Here is a 17700-nt window from a genome sequence, read left to right as displayed (position 1 = left end):
GATGAATATCGCGAGCATTTACTACGTATTAGAAAGGTAATCTCTCAACCCATTCCCATTGCAGAACTAGAAAATGGAACCAGGTCGCCTTGTCGAGAGCAGTAGCAAAGAACATCATCTCCCAGGCCTCAATATCTTCTGGCTCAAAATCGATGAAAGAAACAGTAGCCGGCTGAAGATCACACAAGGCAATGCACTAGATATAAGGATCTGGGTATTGAACTTGACTTTCCACCCTTTCCCGCTTACTTAACACGGCTCGCGTTCAATTGATGACCCCATCCATGAAAAACTGACCATTCATGTCAAGAAACGTGGTGAAATCGAATAAGTCCTTAGGGGTGCCAATCCCCAGATCTAGTACATCACGCGCAACTGCTTTGACTTGGTGCATAATCATCTGTGAGAGGGCCCAGTTTTGGCCCATTGATTTCAACACCCCAAGACTCAGTGCGATGTGGTCACGAGTTGCATCCAACGTCTGACCTGCCTTGTCAGAGCAAGCTGCGAGCTGAACAACACAGCTAAGTGCAAGCGCACAAACAAGGAATGGGGTATGTTTTTCGACTGGCAAACTGATTGCAGCTAATGAAGATAGCTCAGTGGCTGCTTTGATTGCTTTCATAGCATGAGTGTGAGAGGAGAAAGGGGTGTCCCCAGTGGATCCCTGGTGACTGCAGATGACGTCCGAGATGGCCGCCGGAGACGACAGGAGGTCAGAATGAGAGAAATTTATGTGAATAGAGGCACTGTTCACGATCATGACAGCCTGGAACATAATCTCATCCACTGACCCATCCGGCCGTAGAAGCTCTGCCTTAGCGCTGGGTAAATGGTGGAACCAACTGGCGATACGAGCGTCAACAGCCTCTGTAAGTTTTTGTTGGCACCCGACCATCTCACGATTCGTCAATGTCCAATTAAGGATGCGCACAGCGTCAATCCGATAGGCATACGATGAAAATTCACGTTCCTCATCGGAAAATATACGCGCATCAAATTGAGTGATCGTCTGCGGAATTGGTAAAGTCAGACCCTCCTGATAAGTAGACTCTTCGCATGGAAGCGGCACTTCAAGAGGTACGAGGGCGGTGCGACAGATTCGCTGCTTCCCGAAAAAGACCAGGAGGCCCTCGATAACGAAAACTTCCCACCATGTGCGCCGTAAGCATTCTGCTCGGATTGAATCATTGGGGCTCGCGGTCTCAGCATAAGTAGCTCGGTGCAGGCCGAGCTCAAGGGCCAGGTCAACAGCTGCGGCCAAGCAAATCTCAGACTCCACGTGCTCAGTGCGCGAATGCAGTGCGATAGACAATAACAAAAGCGCTTGAACCTTTTCGACTGCTGGTGCTTGCTTGAGTACTGTTTCAACAATTGTGTTGCGGTAAGTGTCACCAGACGCGCCAGTGGTGAAGTGAGTAGCGACAAATTCCACGACTTGCTTTAAATATGAAGGCAACTGAGCCTGTTTAAACAATTGCCATGGTAGGAGAATAGGATGAGCTGGGTGGAAATAGGCATAGTAGATAGAAAAGAGGTAACTCTCGTTTCTGGCTAACGAAGAACCTGGAGTCTGAGAACCGAAGGCTGGTCGCGTCGCGTGTGCCATTTTCCCCTCTGGGCCTATCAGATTGACGCTAGATGCCCTGGATTCTGTAGATTGGGAACCGCATGGTAGATGTTGCTCTCTAGGGAGGTCGACAATGTTCACAGTGAGTTCGTCGGGCTGCTCCAGAGGGACGTTGGATCGGGCACGGCGCTTCCTCGTTGAGCTCTTAGAGCGCCTTTGCGACTTGGTGTATGAGCATTCGGTCCCTGTTTGCGCACAGTGGCCGCAGGCCGGGGTAAGTGCATCGCACTTTAAACGCTCCTGACGGCAGGCAAGGCAGGCCAGAAACGAAACGCGTGACGTCATCGTAGACCTCAAAAGTGTTGGTTAGAGGCTTTGGTGCAGTCACGATGACGGTGCACGGGTCTCGATGGATAATCAAGGGGGACAGAAGAATTTCGTTCGGCCTCTAAAGATTATGGGCCCACGCGCAAAAGGTTTTCCTCAATTTCGCAGAAGACGTTTAGCCATGAACCCTCTCCAGAACATTCAGCAAGCTATATCTAACTAACTTGAATTTAAAAATCTGGATACACTGCTCGTACGGCCGGTTTATGCGGATGATAATTAGATCCCTGTTTAAGAACAGTTCAGATTATAGACTTTATTTTGCATTTCACGTTTGCCCCAGGTCGCTTTGAGAGCCACGAAGAATGAGCAACCGAAAAGTCCGGGATGGTGCCCGAATGTCGGGGATCATCATGGACCCCGACCCGAACCCACTCCAGTCAATTGTTTCCGGAACCCCTTGTTTCTGTCGGTACCAATTTTTTGGATTGGTCCTGAGGTGGTCTCAGCAATTTAACGTTAGTTATTTGTTCTCCTCAAAAACACCCTAGGACATGGCGTATACATAGTATATTGAGCATCCTAACCGCACCAAGTTGATGACTCTAGTCCCATACTCATAGCTATAAATTATCGGAGTATCTTGGCCTACGGGGTTTAAGAGTTTCCGGCGTTCCACGTTACGTCTATCGCTTTAATAGCCACCTCTGCCTTGTCTGTTACTTGCTGGGTACTATATAGCCACGCTTTGAGTACATATAACTTTATCAACAATCAAAGACAACGAGTTCCAAATTAATTTTATATGCCGTGAGGTTACTGATATATTTTGGGTGATATGGGCAAGTGATAAATCTTGAGAAGGCCACACTATACATCAGCGGAAGGTTTGAGTCTCTAGCCAAGAAGCATTGGTCGGAAATGGAGATCAATACTCAAGTGTTCCAGATCCGCACATGAAAAAAAGAGTATATAGTGGACAGTAATCAGAGACATTATCCCTCGGGCTTACTTTGAATGTCAAGACTAATCTTGATGAATTAAACTTGATAAAGTAAAAAGAACTCTTCATAACAAACGTGGACACGCTGATATACAACCTTTTCTACAATATCCGAGTATTAGGTGCCTTGGTGCCGCGGCACACTCGGGAGTATTTCCGAACTTGTCATGGGAAATAGAGAAAACAAATCACCGCAAGTTGGATCGACGAATTCTGATAAGAGCCTTGAAGAGAATGAATTGTTCATGGCATCATTACCCATGGGTGGAAAGACGGCGGCAGCCTCATCAGAAGCCATATTGGGTCGTTGGTTCCCTTGACCTGGTGTCGTTGGGCCTTCGAACGGTGAATATTCCGTGAAATTCGTGGCTATTCGAGCAGCTGTCTTTCTGAGATGAAATTGAGCTTCTTGTGCTAGAGACCACTTGGCCGTGAGAAGTCTCAGACATCCAAGAACGAGCACTACCCGATTTTGGTGGTGGTCGTAGCATTCGGATCCATGTACCGCGGTGGCAACAAGCTGAACGAGGCCACATAGTATTGAGCCAAACACGACAGTAGGACTGTAGCCTTTCGCATCGGAACGCACAGATAAAAGATCAGACAGCTTCTTGGAAGCCTCTATGGCTTTAACATCGTGTACGTGGCGTGTCAAGGAAGGCGAAAGACGGAAAGGAGTCACTGGGCATATTGAAAAGATCGAATCGGGAAATGCCGGTCGAATATTGCTTCGGGGTAAATGCAGGAGCATGGCAGCATATTGGATTGTGAAATGAGCCTGGAATAACATCTCATCGATGTTTCCATACATGTCCACAATGTCAATCTTTTCTTGCGGAAGGTGGTGAACCCAACTGACAAGAGTGTTTGCGACGGCTTGCAAGTGATCATGTTGAGTCTCGGGCAGGCTATTGAGAACCAAAACCCTGGCCAGAATACGGACTGCTTCAATACGATAAGCAAACGACGAGAAATGAATGACTTCCTCATCTGTCGCAAAAACTCTGGCTCTAAAAGACGCAAGACATTGAGGTTTTGGAATGGAGCGAAGAGATGCATATGTCGACTCTTCGCATGGCAATGAAACAGAAGAAAAAACGTCGCTACATCGCAGGATGCTCTTTTCATGTAGGGAGGCCATGTAGATTTCCCAAATAGAGAGTTCCCACCACGTTCGTCGCAAGCTCTCGGCCTCATATTCTCTCTCTTCAGAGTATTTCGTCGCAAAGTCTTCTTGATGCATTCCAAGGTCCAAAGCAATGTCGATTGCCTGAGTAAGAGAGGACTGGGCTCTGGCGACGTCATTACGGGCCCGCATAATGATGGAGTATAGAAGAAGAGCCTTGACCATGTGAGACGTTTTCTCTGAAGAGCCGTTCAGGGTAACCCAGGTGGACTCATGCAAGATATCATTATCGAGGACAACCGAGTAGTGGCTCCCTATGAATTTCACAACCTGGCGCAAATAGAACGGATAGTTCCACTTTTCGAATAGAGAAGCAGGAACCAAGATTGGATGAGCTGAATGGAGATTTTCATAGAAAAGGCGGATGAGACGGCTTTCAGGCACAATTGACGCAGACGACATTCCTTGAGCTAGAGGACCAGTTGAATGCTCCAACGGAGAAATTTGAGGAATCACATATTCGCTTGTTGATATGATCTCATTTATTGCGTCAGGACAAGTGTGACTCGACGGACTTGTATCGGCGCCTGCGTCGGTTATTGAGCGCGCGGTATTCTTGAGCTTTCGTTTGGCGCCTCGACGAGAGGGGAGAAAAACGCAATTAATTTGTGCATTTAAGCATCTTGAGCATGAAGGTTTTTGAGCGTCGCATTTGAGGTGGTGTTTCCGGCATTCAGTGCAGGCAAGAGACGAGGGACGCGTTTGCGAGTGCGCAGACAGTGATGGGGGCATTTCTGAGTCGGGTAACCAGAAATGCCTTCTTTTCTGCGAACTTCCCTTTTCCGCCAAAGAAAGCAAGGTGATTTGACAAATTTAGCTTATATCTCGAAGAAGAGTGATGGTTACGGTAAGACCTCGGAGTTGCCACCGGAACGAAGGCCTGCTGGCGCACCGCGAGGTTGGCGGAGGAGCGTCAAGTCACGTGACACTTATCTCATGTCGCCGTGAAGCCTTCATTGCTGGATAGATAATTGTTGTTCCATTTCATATTTCTATCGTTTGCGTGTTCTTCTCATGAATAAATTGGTATTTAAATCATTAGATAATAGAGGCTCCGGTACCCTTAAATAGTGCATGGGATCACGTATTCCGACATATTGCGGAAGTCCCCGTGCCAGTTTGTGGCATTTCTCTTCAAATACATCAATAATAATAGGCCTGGCTTCAGACCTGTCCGGAGAACATTTAAGATGATATTAGCCAGGTCAACCTTTTATTTTTATATTAGATGGAGATCTTGATACACGGTATAGATTATATAGAGTTCTTTCTGAGCTCGCTCTTTGATGGACGCCGTAGGCGCCATAGAAAAGAGATGATTATGCGTGTTCTTTCTGCTTTTCGATCTTTGTCTGCTCCGGATCACGAAGATTCTTTAAACAAGGGGCCACAAATAGGCTTCGGTTAACTATTCCCTTGACCGTGAAAATAGAAACTAGGATCCAAAGAAGCAAAACGCAGACGGACAGGATCTAGTTGATGTCAAAATGTGCGATTCCAAAGTTTTGAAGTAGAAAACTCACTGTACCTAGCACTCGGAAGAACCTTGAGGGCATTTCCCGACCCAGTTGAGTGGTACACGTAGTAAATACACCTAGAGGGAAAGTAAATGCCCACCAGCCGAGGTTGAAGGGGAACTTTCTTGAGCGAATAATGGCGGATGTGGCGAAGAATAGCCAAAGGCATCCAAAGGACCATAGTAGAAGACCCATGAGGAAACCGATATCATAAAAGACTTCGCCAGAACCCGCTCGAAGCGTATTCGTCATAGGGAATATCTTTTGCGCTACAAGTCCCAACTTTTGAATCCTAGAAGCACCGAAATGAGCATCTGGTTAGACTAGTCAAAGGCCCATAGGGTGATGCACTTACCCAAAGCCGCCTTGTCCAAGTGGTCCTAGGGGGAGGAATGAGCTGACAATTAGCCCTACGGGGGGCAATTTGTGTAGCATCAGGCGCATGAAATAGATGACAATCACAACCATTGCAAGCGGCACCCCAACGCCCCACAAAATAAAACTTGTCAAAATGGTTCCTAAGGCATATTGCGGGTTCGGCAACACATCTGCGACAATAGCTCCTGTCGCAGCTGCGACGACGCAGGATACGATTGGAAGGAGCCAAGCAGCACCCATTTCTTGTAACTCCACTTTAGATGATCGGGTCATGCTGTGTGGCGAGTCAGTAACAGCACATTGATTTGAGGAGGTTGTGACGAACAAAATGAAAGGTACCCCGAAGCATGTCAAAATGGAAACAATAGCATCCACAATCCACATCCCCCAGGCAAAATAAGCCGCCCAAGGCCCCCATGCCGGCACACAAACAAAACAGAACATGTTGATGATTGTAGCGAATCCCATGGGAAATGTTCCAAGAAACATCGATTGGGCCGGGTGGGTGATCATGACCTTGAATATTTCTGGATAAAGGAGATAGCGCAAAACTGTTATGGTGAGGAAGATGCCGAAAATGAGTACATTCAGGCAGAAAATCACAACTGATATCCAGTAGAGCCATCTTCCGTTATAAGGCAACGTATTCAAGAGAATTGAGGTGATTCCTGTCCCCATGTTCACAGAAAACCAGCTTTGAAACCAGGCTTAGCGCAACTGGAAAAAAAAAAGCGTATTTATGTGTTAGGTACTTACGCTGGGGTGAAATTCCTCACGATGTAGCGCCACCCGGTTTCATGCTTCGACTTGTTCGCTTTTTGCTTTGCAGAGTCCTCGTTTCCATGAGATCTGGCGGTCTCAATAATATTTTCACGGCTACTCCCTTCTCTATTGCCAGAAGGTGCGTTGCCAGTGACGTAGCCCGGACTTTCCACTTCGTGCATGGGCTCCATGATAGGCGGCGCGAGGTGCAGGGAAAATTCAAGTCGAGTCTTGAAAGGTTGCGCTCGGGTTGAGATGACTTATCGTTCCGCAAATAAACCCATGGCATGTGCCAGACAAGTTCAAGCTATATGACCTTATGACCCATACTTGGGAAGTAGAACCAAACTCTGGTATGTCGGGGATCAGAGTGGAGACAGAAAGCATATTTCAAACCAATGATCGGTACGCCTTGACCACGTATAGGAGGAATGAAGATAATTGAATCGCCGTCTACTTCTTTTCTGTCTCGTTGCATCGGGAGCATCGGCGTTCATTTTTAGTGAGCTTATGAATGCTTTGATGCACTCGGCCTGCACTCCTGTCCACATACCTTTCGTATTCTCTCGGCCGAACTAAGTACTCCCCGAGGGCGCTGCAATAAGTAGGGTTAGAGTGGGTCGGGGAATGCAAAGGGGCAATTACGTCCGAAGTATTCCGGGGTCCATGAGCTAGCTGTAAGCATAAAGTATTGTGGCTGATTTCCACTGTTCCACTTCACCATCAATTTTATTCCCATTTCCTAGATATCAGCAGCCACATCAGCAACCATGGAGCCTGTTGTGCATCCCATCTTTGAAAAACAAACAGGGACTTGGCAGTACATCATTGCTTGCCCGAAAACCCGTCAGGCCGTCATTGTCGATCCGGTCCTCAACCTGGACCTAGCCGAGCGAGAAATCACAACCACGTCAGCGGACGAACTTTTGACTGTTGTCGCATCCAACAAATACACTGTTATCCGTCTCCTAGAGACGCACGCTCACGCCGATCATCTAACAGCTGCTTATTACATTCAACAAAAGCTGTTGGTATCCGGTCAACCCAAGATTCCTATTTGTACTGGCCATCGGATTAGACTGGTGCAGGAAAACTTTGCCAACAAGTACGGCGTACCAAAAACCGAATGGGATCATGCCTTCGACTACCTCTTTGGTGACAACGAGATTTTCAATATTGGCGACATCACTGCGGAAGTGCTCCACTTACCCGGTCACACCCCTGATCACAGTGGATACTTGATTGGTAGTAACGTTTTCACCGGTGATTCGATATTTAACCCTGACGTGGGTAGCGCTCGATGCGACTTCCCGAATGGTGATGCCAGTGTCTTGTATCATACCATGCAAAGGCTACTGGCTTTGCCATCTCACTACAAGCTCTACACAGGCCACGACTACCCTCCGGCAGATGCCGGTCGGGAACCAATGCCCTTCGTGACAGTGGCAGAGCAGCTGAAGAGCAACAAACACATCAAGGAGGGAACCCAGGAGCACGAGTTTGTGAACTGGCGACGAGAACGCGACTCCAGCCTGAACGAGCCAAAACTCCTGCACCAAGCCTTGCAAGTCAACATTCGAGGAGGACGTTTGCCACCAAGCCACGATGGGAGTCAACGTATCTTCCTCCAAGTGCCTTTCCGCGCTCCCCAGGCTCTCTGCTAAAGCGAGGTTTCGCTTTTTAAAGCCATTTCTTTTTTTCTCTTGAAAGGATTCTGTTATTTGCACAATTAGCATCAAACGATAAATTGACAGTCTTTCGGAAATTGACGGTATTTTGATCAGTATGGAAACGAATGGCCATAGAGCGGATTGTTCGTGTACGACAGTAACACATCCTTCAGTTCCCTGTAGCGAACTTCCGTCATTCTCTCAATGGACTCTTATATCCGAAAGGTTTGCGCCGGATAAGAATGTAGCCTTTGTTGTGATGAAATCGAAAAGGAAAGCAAGCAATGAAGTCTGGGCCACAACTATATACGTCTTGTCTAGTTGATTAGTTGATTAAAATCTTATTCACCGACAAGCATTCCGGTCTAATATTTGAGATGTTTTATAACCTTTCTCTGAAACCTATCACTATATTTAAAAGCCATAGCTGCAACAAGCACCAAGACTGCATTTGATAAAGACCTCTCGGCCACTACTCTTCATGGAACAACCTGCTTATTGCAAGGAAAATGCCTCAATCAGTGACGATCATGCCATGATCACCCGCCCTCTTTGCCCACTCACTCCAACTTCCGTCGTAAAGCCTGGGTTTGATTTGTAGGCCGCTTGTGCTCAACGCCAAATCAAGCGCCGCAGCAGTGACACCAGAATTACAAGTTAGGACGGTCGGAATATTCTCCTTCACACCAGCTTTTGTGAACACTGCTTTGAGATCCGTCGGTGGCAGTAAAGTTTTATCTGAACCCAAAATCGAAGAAAAGGGGACGTTGATGGCGGACGGCATATGGCCCGATGGCAGAGAGGCGCCCGAACCGTCATTTGAGCCAGAGAATCGATCGCTGGGTCTAGCATCGATAATCTGGTATTTCTGCTCGAGATCATGAGACATGATACTATCACGCAATTCTTCGAAGGAAATCACATCCAAGCCTAGTGGTTTTTGCTCTGGATAATCCACTCGGGGGGCGAAGCTTGAAGGTATCGACAGGTTTCCCGCTGAGACAGGAAAACCTTCTTGCACATAGCGCGAGAAGTTATCCAGTACGTGAACTGCATTGTGCCCAAAATGGCGGCATGTCCACGCAACTCGCGGGGAGGAATGGAGTCCGATTTCGAAAGTGTCATAGACGACAATAACATCGTCAGGTCGTATCTCAAGCTCCGTCAGATAGTTGGCAAACTGAGTCGATGTGGGAAGCATCATTGGGTATGGGGATGTAGTGTCTCTGACCAAGTCCATGTTGAAAAAGCTTGTTATTCAATCAGAATGGGTTCATAGACTATCGAAACGGGGTGGGATATCATACACAGAGCCTGGAACATGTCGAGATTCATACGATCGCAGTGATGACGCATTTCCAGCTGCTAAAGGAATTATGCGGATGCTCTTCGAGGAATTGGACAAGGCATGATGAAGGTCAGCCGGCGAGACAAAAAGAGAAGAGAATGGACTGGGAAGCTTCATGTTGGTTGGGGCAAATTATCTTGGTGATCGCTAATGAATAATATTTATGAATCGACGGCGTATCTTTTTGAGATTTTCCGGAATACGCACCGTGACTAGCCGCTAATTCGCCGTCTTGTGGGAAGGGCAGAACGGCGACTTAGAGTCACTCAAATGTGCCGGCTGGCTCTGAGCTATTCTGGCCTAGTTTTCTTTATACTACATGGTAACCACATTGCTAGCTCTATAATTTGACCACAAACACACAAAGAAATACCTCAATTTCGGAGGGGGAGGTCCGAACCCAAATTTGGGTCTTGAAACATTTCCGCATTTGCGTACCAATCCGATCCCCGAAGTACGCCCCACATGGTCGCCGAGTGCCCCACAGCTTACTTCAATTATATCGCCGATTACAAGATAGACGTGTCACCAGGCCATTTGCACTTCCAAGCGTCATAATTGACTTTCGCGCTCGACAGAAAGCACATTGAAAATATGCAGCTGTTACTGGATGTCCCAATAGAAGTAGTGTAGGATTTATAGCTCAACCCAAATCCTGGCGTTTATCTATCGGCATTTATCTCCCATGGCGTCTCTTTCCTTTCAAGCTAAAAATTTGCTGGTAAAAGGAAGCCAAGCTCGTCAATATTTGTTCACAACGTGGAGAAAGCGAATCCTGTCACTTGCTACGTCAAGTTCCTCCTCTGCGGCACAAGGCGATATTTTACAAAGAAAAGGGAGCCGATTTTGCTCTATTGCCCCCGGCCGTACAGTCCCTCTAGTGATAAGCCAAGTTGAAAGCCGGCGTACATCCACGATGACACCGACTATTTACGGCATGTTCGAACCTAACACTGGCAGCTGGCAGTATGTTATTGCTGATACAGCTACCATGATGGCTGCTATCGTTGATCCAGTTCTAGACTATGATCCCGTCACTCAGACCTTGACCGACCGCGCCGCCAACTCTTTGGTCATTTTTATCAAAGAGCTTGGCTTAAGAGTCGACAAGATCCTTGAAACCCACATCCCCGAAGATCATGTATCGGCAGCGCCCTATCTTCAGCGTTGGTTTGCCTGCGATCAAGGGTATATACCACCCATTTATTTGTCGCGCCGTGTGAAAGAACATTTAAATGCGGTCAAGCCTAATGAGAAACCCTGTCGAGAGGAATACCGCGGCTCCTGCCTGAAGTTTTTGACGGACGAAGAAACATTCAATATTGGTGAGCTCGAAGTTGTGGCTGTTCCCCTTCAAGGACATAGCCCTCATCACCTTGGCTATAAGATTGGTGGTATGCTCTCAAGAGACCTACAGTAAATATGATGATGGTTAATGCTCTCCGATAGATAATGTCCTTTGTGGAGATACCGTCCTCCACCCTGATATTGGCACTGCACGTGGTGACCTCCCTGGCGGCAATGCCCACGAACTTTTCGAATCATGTCAGTGGCTCTTAGGTTTGCCAGACCATGTGAGAATCTGGCCTGGTCATGATAGTCTTCCGGGAGGGCGCGAGCCTGTAGCTTGGATGACAGTCCGGGATCATAAAGAGCACAATAAACACTTGAGATCTGGTATTGCCGAAGGAGAGTTTGTGGCTCTACGGAATCAAGAAGACGCGGGCTTAGTGAAGCCAAATATGTTGCATCAACAGTTACAGACGGGCTTGCTACAGGGAAGGTCTTCAATGTCGCTAATCAGCGGGCTTCAGAAACCCTTCCTTTCACTCAATCTTGAAAGTCCGCATATCTGATCAGGTCAAGTTGCGCGTGTTAATGAATTCAAATTGATATCAAGAATCAGTACTTGGTATGTTGCGCCTGGAGCTGATATACCATAGCGTCACAAACTGCTGCTAGGACTTTGTCGTTGTGGCCCTCCAAACACGATTTACGTTTCGTATTGTAGAATGAGGATTCGGCGGTATTCTTTATGAGATAGGATAGGTAGTCTTAACTTCGGACCTGGCCAGCATAAATAATGACATCAAGCAAAAGGACCATGGTGGACTTCAGACTTCCTAATTCATTCTTAAAGGATCCAAACTCGGCTCAAGTAGGAGGAGCCGAACTCTACCGGTTCTTTGTTGTAGACGAGTTTTTCCTAAGCCACCGGTATGGTTTATGGTGTTGTGGATTTTCTGAAAGACACCTTTACACTGATATATGATAGCTCTTAGAACTTGGAAAGCTTCTTTTGAATAGAGCTTTGATTGGTCATCCGTCCTCAGTGTCTCCCCTAGCTCACGCGAAGGGCACATGTAAGTGCAACATCACTCGAGAGGTTCTGGATAGTCTGGCCGGCATTCTTAATTTGTCGATAGAAGGAAAATAGCTTGACTGATATTTTGGTGCCTATGTCTGCGACCTGGATGATCCTGGTAGCAATACCGAGGGCCTCAAGGCCGGACATGGAGAGGGGGAAGAGAAGTACGTTCAACGTTCAACATAAATGAGGAAATCTAGTCAGATGGCAGCGTCGCAGAGGTAGTGCTTTAATGTAGGCTTAGATATTTCCCTCAGCTAACGTGGCTGTGTCGACGAACCCCTAAATTGTGGAGTATTAGCGCCCGACCACCCCACACTCCCTGGACCTAGGGACTACTGCTCTATAGACAACAAAGTTATTGTCTGGTGTACATACACCTGGAGCCACAGCCGACCTTCCCTACTTGTGCATTCCCAGCTACTGTCAGTTGGAATGCTCTGATATGGCTTATGACTTTGAAATGACAAAGTCAATTTATTTCCATCCGTCACAAACCGAATACAAGCCGAACGTGGAGGCAAACTTGTTTATCAGATGGCACGTGACCACGTGCCCCATCGGTGACACAATCAGCTGGGACTCCCCGCCGATCTCCGATCCATCCTTGATTCTCAACAAAAGCAATGCACCACCACCGGAGATGGCTTCATCACCGGCATTGTTCACAGCTTCACGGAGACAAACACTTACATATCTATTAGCGGTGTGCCCTTTTTCCATCGCGTTCCTCGTATTTATCAATTCATCCGTCTCCTTTGTGGTCACCGATCTCATTGGGCTCCACGATGGCGAAGGCGATGCAGTTGGAACTCTGGGATTCGCCGATGAGCTACTGGCATTAGCCGCGTGTCCCCTTTGGGGGGTTCTTTCAGATCGTATAGGTGTACGACATGTATGTTGGCCCTGCATACCATTTGACTAAACATTCTGACCTGGAATAGGTCTGTACGTTGGGCTATGGGGTTATTGCCGTTGCATTGGTTGTTTTCGTGCAGGCCACGAATATATACCCGCAGCTTCTTTTGGGTAGATTGCTCTTCAGTGTTGGCGGGTCGGCGGTATCGACTATGGTCACGGCCGTCTTACCTACAGTGACGGCCAAGGCACTAAGGAGACAGGCGTATCGGGCGTCCGTTTCGTCAGAGCTGACTATCACTCCCGACCGTGCCCGCCGTCATCCAGCAAATCAGGGAGATGGCAATTCCGAGGCATCGCCCTCGGCCCGACTCTCTGGATTTGTTGGGTTGTTCGCGGGATGCGGTGCTCTGGTCTCGCTGGGCGTCTTTCTTCCTCTCCCGGCCCGTTTCGAGAAATTGGGTCTCTCCCCAGTTGAAGCTCTGCAGCGCAGCTACTATCTGGTTGCTGTGGTGGCCGTTCTCATCAGCTTGATCAGCTTTATCGGTCTTCGTAATCTCCCCGGAGAGGAGGAGAAAGGGTGGAGCGCATTGTGGAAGGCTGATCCTTCATATGAATCGGATAATGAAGGGGAAGGGGACATGGATCCAATCCGACTGCCATACTGGAAACAGTTGACCACCGCCATGCTTCTGGGCTTCCGAAATCGCAGCATCGGACTGGGATACGTGGGAGGGTTTGTAGCTCGGGCATCCTCAGTCGGCATCTCACTGTTCATTCCTTTGGCCGTCAACCATTACTACCACGAGTCGGGACTATGTGACGAGACTCGCGAACCGGTGTCGGGTTCAGGACTGGGCGATATCAAGAAAGCGTGTCCGCGCGCATACATCGTGGCGTCGATACTGACCGGGGTATCCCAACTCGTTGCACTAGTTGCAGCGCCGGCGTTTGGCTACCTCACGGACAAGTCCCGCCGATACAATTTCCCCCTTCTCTTTGCAGCGCTCGTTGGAGTGGTGGGGTACTTGGCATTTGCGCTGCTGCCCAGCCCCCAGTTCCAAGGCCCGGACGGTAACGCCGGTGTGTTCGTCATCATGGGTCTCGTTGGCATCAGCCAAATCGGCGCGATCGTCTGCAGCTTAGCCGTGCTCAGCAACGGCATCTTGCGAGTCAGCATCGACGACGAGACGCTAGGGAAGATCCACGATCAAAACGAGCGGGAGGGTAGTGGAGAGGGCGAGAACCGGCCGCTCCTAGCGGGGTCTGCCCACCGGCTACAGCACCTGGCACACCTCAAGGGATCCATCGCCGGGGTATACTCGCTCTACGGTGGGGCTGGCATCCTACTTCTCACAAAAGTGGGCGGGCTATTGTTTGACGTATTATCATCCAGCACGCCATTCTACATCATGGCGGGGTTCAACGGAATCCTCTTGGCGACGGGTATCGTGTGTGGAGTTATGAATCATGTGGCTCCAACGATGGAGGTCACAGTGTAAGAACGGGGAAACCAAAATGTCACACGATGTTTCTACATAGATCCAAAATGGGAAGATCTAAAACGGGAGACCTGCGTTCGGTGTTTCAGCCTGAGTCGGGTGCATCGGGACCATGCAGCTATATTTTAGCCTCCGAGTCCAGCGTCAAATTTTGGGGCCAAACCGAGGCGGTTACGTCGGGCAAAATGGACGTTTTCTAGGTTAAGGCACCAAGTGAAATTGCGCTCGGTTAACCGGACCCCGTGGCTTTCCGAAGGTTCCCTTTGCCTTTTCACCAGGCCAAAGGGGTAAAGGGTCAAGGGATCCCGTTTCCATATTCCATAGTGAGAGCAAAATACGAAATACGATAGACGATCGCATAGATCTGGACTCGATCTTTTTTATCCCAGAGGTCCAATTTTCATCGCTCTCGCCCTGACGGACGACTTTTGCGCCCAGCTAGCGCGGGCCGTGGCGCTGTGTTTATGACGAGCGGCCAGCAAGTTGCCGGATTGGGGGAGGCGCGAGCAATAATCAGTCGAGCCCTGGCTCAGTGCCGGAGCCTAAACCATCCCCAGGTTAGTGGAGGAACTAGCGTGGCCCCTTTTTCGCCTGCACGGCCGCTGACTGGGGAACCCCTGGGGCCTGTTCCTGACCCGTTCTTTGCTAGCCGCCCGCTATCTCCAGTGTTCCCCAATCAGCGCTTTCCCGGTCGTCCAAAATGGTCCTCCGTGACCCTCATGCCCCTCTTGGCGCCCTAAGGGTGCACGAGTTTGACCGACGTTTTGTCAGAGCCGACTACTGCGCGGACTCGCTTTTATGGGCGATACGCCCCCATGGCCCCCGCCCCATCACGATCTGGCTTCACTCTTTCATCCCTCTAGGCGCGTCGCTGCCATTCCGTTCTTTACAGTCCTTCGTTAAAATCCAGTCCTTCGTTTCTACCAGTAGTTGATTCTACTTCAAGTACCGTGCACCCTCCTTTGAAGCCATTTCCACTCTTTATTCGTCAGAATCTCAAACATCAACATGCGTTTCCACGCCGCCGCTCTCTTGACTGGCGCTACTGCCGTCGCCGCTAACACCGCGACTCTCCTGCTGCCTGGTTTCCAAGGTCACGACCTCCAGGCGGGTATCTTGAACACTGTACGTGCCCAATCGCGTCGCGCGATCGACTTTGCCGAAATGTGTGGATGGAAGAGAATGTCTCGGCTAACGACGATATCAGAACGGCGAGACCACCACCTACCTGGTGACCTGCCCCACGACCGTGGCTGCCGCTGACTGCGGTATCCTCGGCACCGGCATGACCGCCATGGCCGCGCCTACCACCATGTCGCTAGTCAACGCAGACAGCAAGGGAAAGTAAGGGACCAAACTCGTGGAAATGCGTATACCGAACCTTGTACTAATATGACACCTCACAGCACCGCATCCATCGGCTGCAATGTCGCCGGCACCACCTACGCCTCCTGCGTCGCCAAGGAGGGCACCGTGACCGTCTCGTCGACCTTGAACGGCAAGAACCTGAACTTCATGCCCGTGACCGTGACCGGACTCTGCTCGACCAGCACCCCGACTCCCACTTCCACTCCCACTTCCACTCCCACCCCGACTTCGACCCCGACCTCGACGGTCACTCCCATCTCGACCAGCACCCCGATGTCGAGCCCCAAGAAGTCCATGACCCGCCCTGCCTCGTCCACCCGCCTGGTGACCAGCTCCGCCTCCGTCCCCACCAGCTCCGCCATCACCGGCACCCCTCTGCCCGCCGAGTCCACCGCGCCCGCCAAGGCCACTCCCTCCGCCGCCGGCGCCGTCGCTCTGGCAGGAAACGGCTGGGCATTCGGTGGCGCCGCGCTGGCGATGTTCTACGCCCTCGCATAAGCGATGCTCATTTTTTGTTTCCTATTAATTGTGCAGGAATCCAGTACCCACGCGGGGCTTATGAGTTACCTTGTCTACTTCCTCGGTTTACTTCCTTGGGGTGGCGGTAACGCTAATTCTAATTGGATGTTTTGTCATATATCCCCTATATGTAACACATCTACTATTGTTTAATGATTGATACCTTTCTACACGACAGCATGATCCAGCGCCGGCTCTTGTATTATTTTCGAGTGTATATACGGTTTTGAGGACCTGGATATACCTTTTTTTTTTTTTTTAATTGATTCCTGCCTTTGCGACTATTTTATACATAACCAATCGCCTATTTGATGATTGGGTGGCCCACTGGAGCACTGGAAATACTGCACTTCCATTGAAAGTACTGTTGTCTACGTGAAACTTGGAGCTGAGATTTATCAAATGTCAAAGATCGACGTAAATATCAAGAATCAGCGTAAATATCAAAGATCAGCGTAAAATGAGCGACTTGTCCCAATTTGGAACATGTATAAAGCAACTACCAAAAACATAATGACGATGTTGAATCGCCCGCCTCCCAGCGTCCGAGGTTGTTGAAGCCCATGCAGCCCCAGACCACCCAAGAAAGACACGATATGATCCTCCACCGAGCTAGTTGGTAGATGCAATCATAAAGAAGCAAGATAGCCCTTTGGCAAGCGAAACCCGAAGAAGTAGGATTTTATCATCCTACGCCACCGGGTTTCCCTATTCCAAAGTCTATCCTCCTTCTTTACCAGTGCATGTAGCAGCCACTCCAGACAGAGTCATATTCGAGTACCCCGGGAGGTAGTCGGTGTCTTGTTTAGTTCTCAGGTTAGCTTTCAACTGACGTTGGGGTTCTAAGACGAGAATTCTCACCTGCATATTGACACTACTCCTCCTCCAGAAGACCCAGCTTAATGATCAGCTGTCGGACGACAGCAATATCATATCTGCTGTCCAAGAAGACAGCTCCGATGATGGCTTCGACAGTGGTTGCCATAAGATTATCGGGGACATGGCCCCTGGCAGAGGGATTCAGATGCAAAAATCGAGCGAGGCCTACGAGGAACCCCTTCTTTGCCAGATTTTCTTTTTGATCTGATTGGCGGCATAGTTAAATTATGACCCAAATACCCCGATGCAAGCCGGACAAAGGTAACGAGATGTGTATTGTGACGTGTTACTCTGGTACTGTAATCTAGTTATCAAGGATCAATGTCGATGAAATCTACTTGCGTCCGGGGAATCAATCAGAGAGTTGTGAAACAAACAGGACAGATGGCAAATTGATACATTCGGCCTTTGGCACGAACTCTTGTTCTTTGTCAAGCGTGAATAT

General features: G+C 49.0%; 8 protein-coding genes across 8 annotated transcripts; 4 read left to right on the top strand and 4 right to left on the bottom strand.

Annotated features, from left to right (window-relative positions):
- Positions 1–265: 265 nt before the first annotated feature.
- Positions 266–1915, bottom strand: N7498_000327 (Zn(II)2Cys6 transcription factor; the record flags this gene model as incomplete). The annotated part of the gene is made up of 1 exon (XM_058447390.1): positions 266–1915. The coding sequence occupies one exon, from the start codon at positions 1913–1915 to the stop codon at positions 266–268; it is 1650 nt and encodes a 549-aa protein (XP_058312801.1).
- A 1103-nt stretch (positions 1916–3018) lies between these two features.
- N7498_000326 (fungal specific transcription factor domain-containing protein) lies at positions 3019–4488 on the bottom strand (the record flags this gene model as incomplete). The annotated part of the gene is made up of 1 exon (XM_058447389.1): positions 3019–4488. The coding sequence occupies one exon, from the start codon at positions 4486–4488 to the stop codon at positions 3019–3021; it is 1470 nt and encodes a 489-aa protein (XP_058312800.1).
- Positions 4489–5405: 917 nt separating this feature from the next.
- N7498_000325 (TDT family transporter) lies at positions 5406–6934 on the bottom strand (the record flags this gene model as incomplete). The annotated part of the gene is made up of 5 exons (XM_058447388.1): positions 5406–5558; positions 5610–5895; positions 5959–6255; positions 6307–6675; positions 6738–6934. The coding sequence occupies 5 exons, from the start codon at positions 6932–6934 to the stop codon at positions 5406–5408; spliced, it is 1302 nt and encodes a 433-aa protein (XP_058312799.1).
- Positions 6935–7513: 579 nt separating this feature from the next.
- On the top strand, positions 7514–8407 carry N7498_000324 (MBL fold metallo-hydrolase; the record flags this gene model as incomplete). The annotated part of the gene is made up of 1 exon (XM_058447387.1): positions 7514–8407. One exon carries the CDS (start codon positions 7514–7516, stop codon positions 8405–8407), a length of 894 nt encoding a protein of 297 aa, XP_058312798.1.
- Positions 8408–8927: 520 nt separating this feature from the next.
- N7498_000323 (sulfurtransferase) lies at positions 8928–9653 on the bottom strand (the record flags this gene model as incomplete). The annotated part of the gene is made up of 1 exon (XM_058447386.1): positions 8928–9653. One exon carries the CDS (start codon positions 9651–9653, stop codon positions 8928–8930), a length of 726 nt encoding a protein of 241 aa, XP_058312797.1.
- A 1024-nt stretch (positions 9654–10677) lies between these two features.
- On the top strand, positions 10678–11387 carry N7498_000322 (uncharacterized protein; the record flags this gene model as incomplete). The annotated part of the gene is made up of 3 exons (XM_058447385.1): positions 10678–11155; positions 11211–11306; positions 11362–11387. The coding sequence occupies 3 exons, from the start codon at positions 10678–10680 to the stop codon at positions 11385–11387; spliced, it is 600 nt and encodes a 199-aa protein (XP_058312796.1).
- Positions 11388–12574: 1187 nt separating this feature from the next.
- N7498_000321 (putative MFS transporter) lies at positions 12575–14489 on the top strand (the record flags this gene model as incomplete). The annotated part of the gene is made up of 2 exons (XM_058447384.1): positions 12575–13024; positions 13074–14489. 2 exons carry the CDS (start codon positions 12575–12577, stop codon positions 14487–14489), a joined length of 1866 nt encoding a protein of 621 aa, XP_058312795.1.
- A 1008-nt stretch (positions 14490–15497) lies between these two features.
- On the top strand, positions 15498–16355 carry N7498_000320 (uncharacterized protein; the record flags this gene model as incomplete). Its single annotated transcript, XM_058447383.1, has 3 exons — positions 15498–15614; positions 15697–15833; positions 15896–16355. The coding sequence occupies 3 exons, from the start codon at positions 15498–15500 to the stop codon at positions 16353–16355; spliced, it is 714 nt and encodes a 237-aa protein (XP_058312794.1).
- Positions 16356–17700: the final 1345 nt, after the last annotated feature.

The sequence above is a fragment of the Penicillium cinerascens genome (assembly GCF_028974065.1).
Source record: "Penicillium cinerascens strain IBT 15544 chromosome Unknown contig_16_segment0_segment0, whole genome shotgun sequence".
Lineage (NCBI taxonomy): Eukaryota > Fungi > Ascomycota > Eurotiomycetes > Eurotiales > Aspergillaceae > Penicillium > Penicillium cinerascens.
The sequence above is the reverse complement of the archived record's forward strand: the minus strand, read 5'-3'. Positions and strand labels throughout refer to the sequence as shown.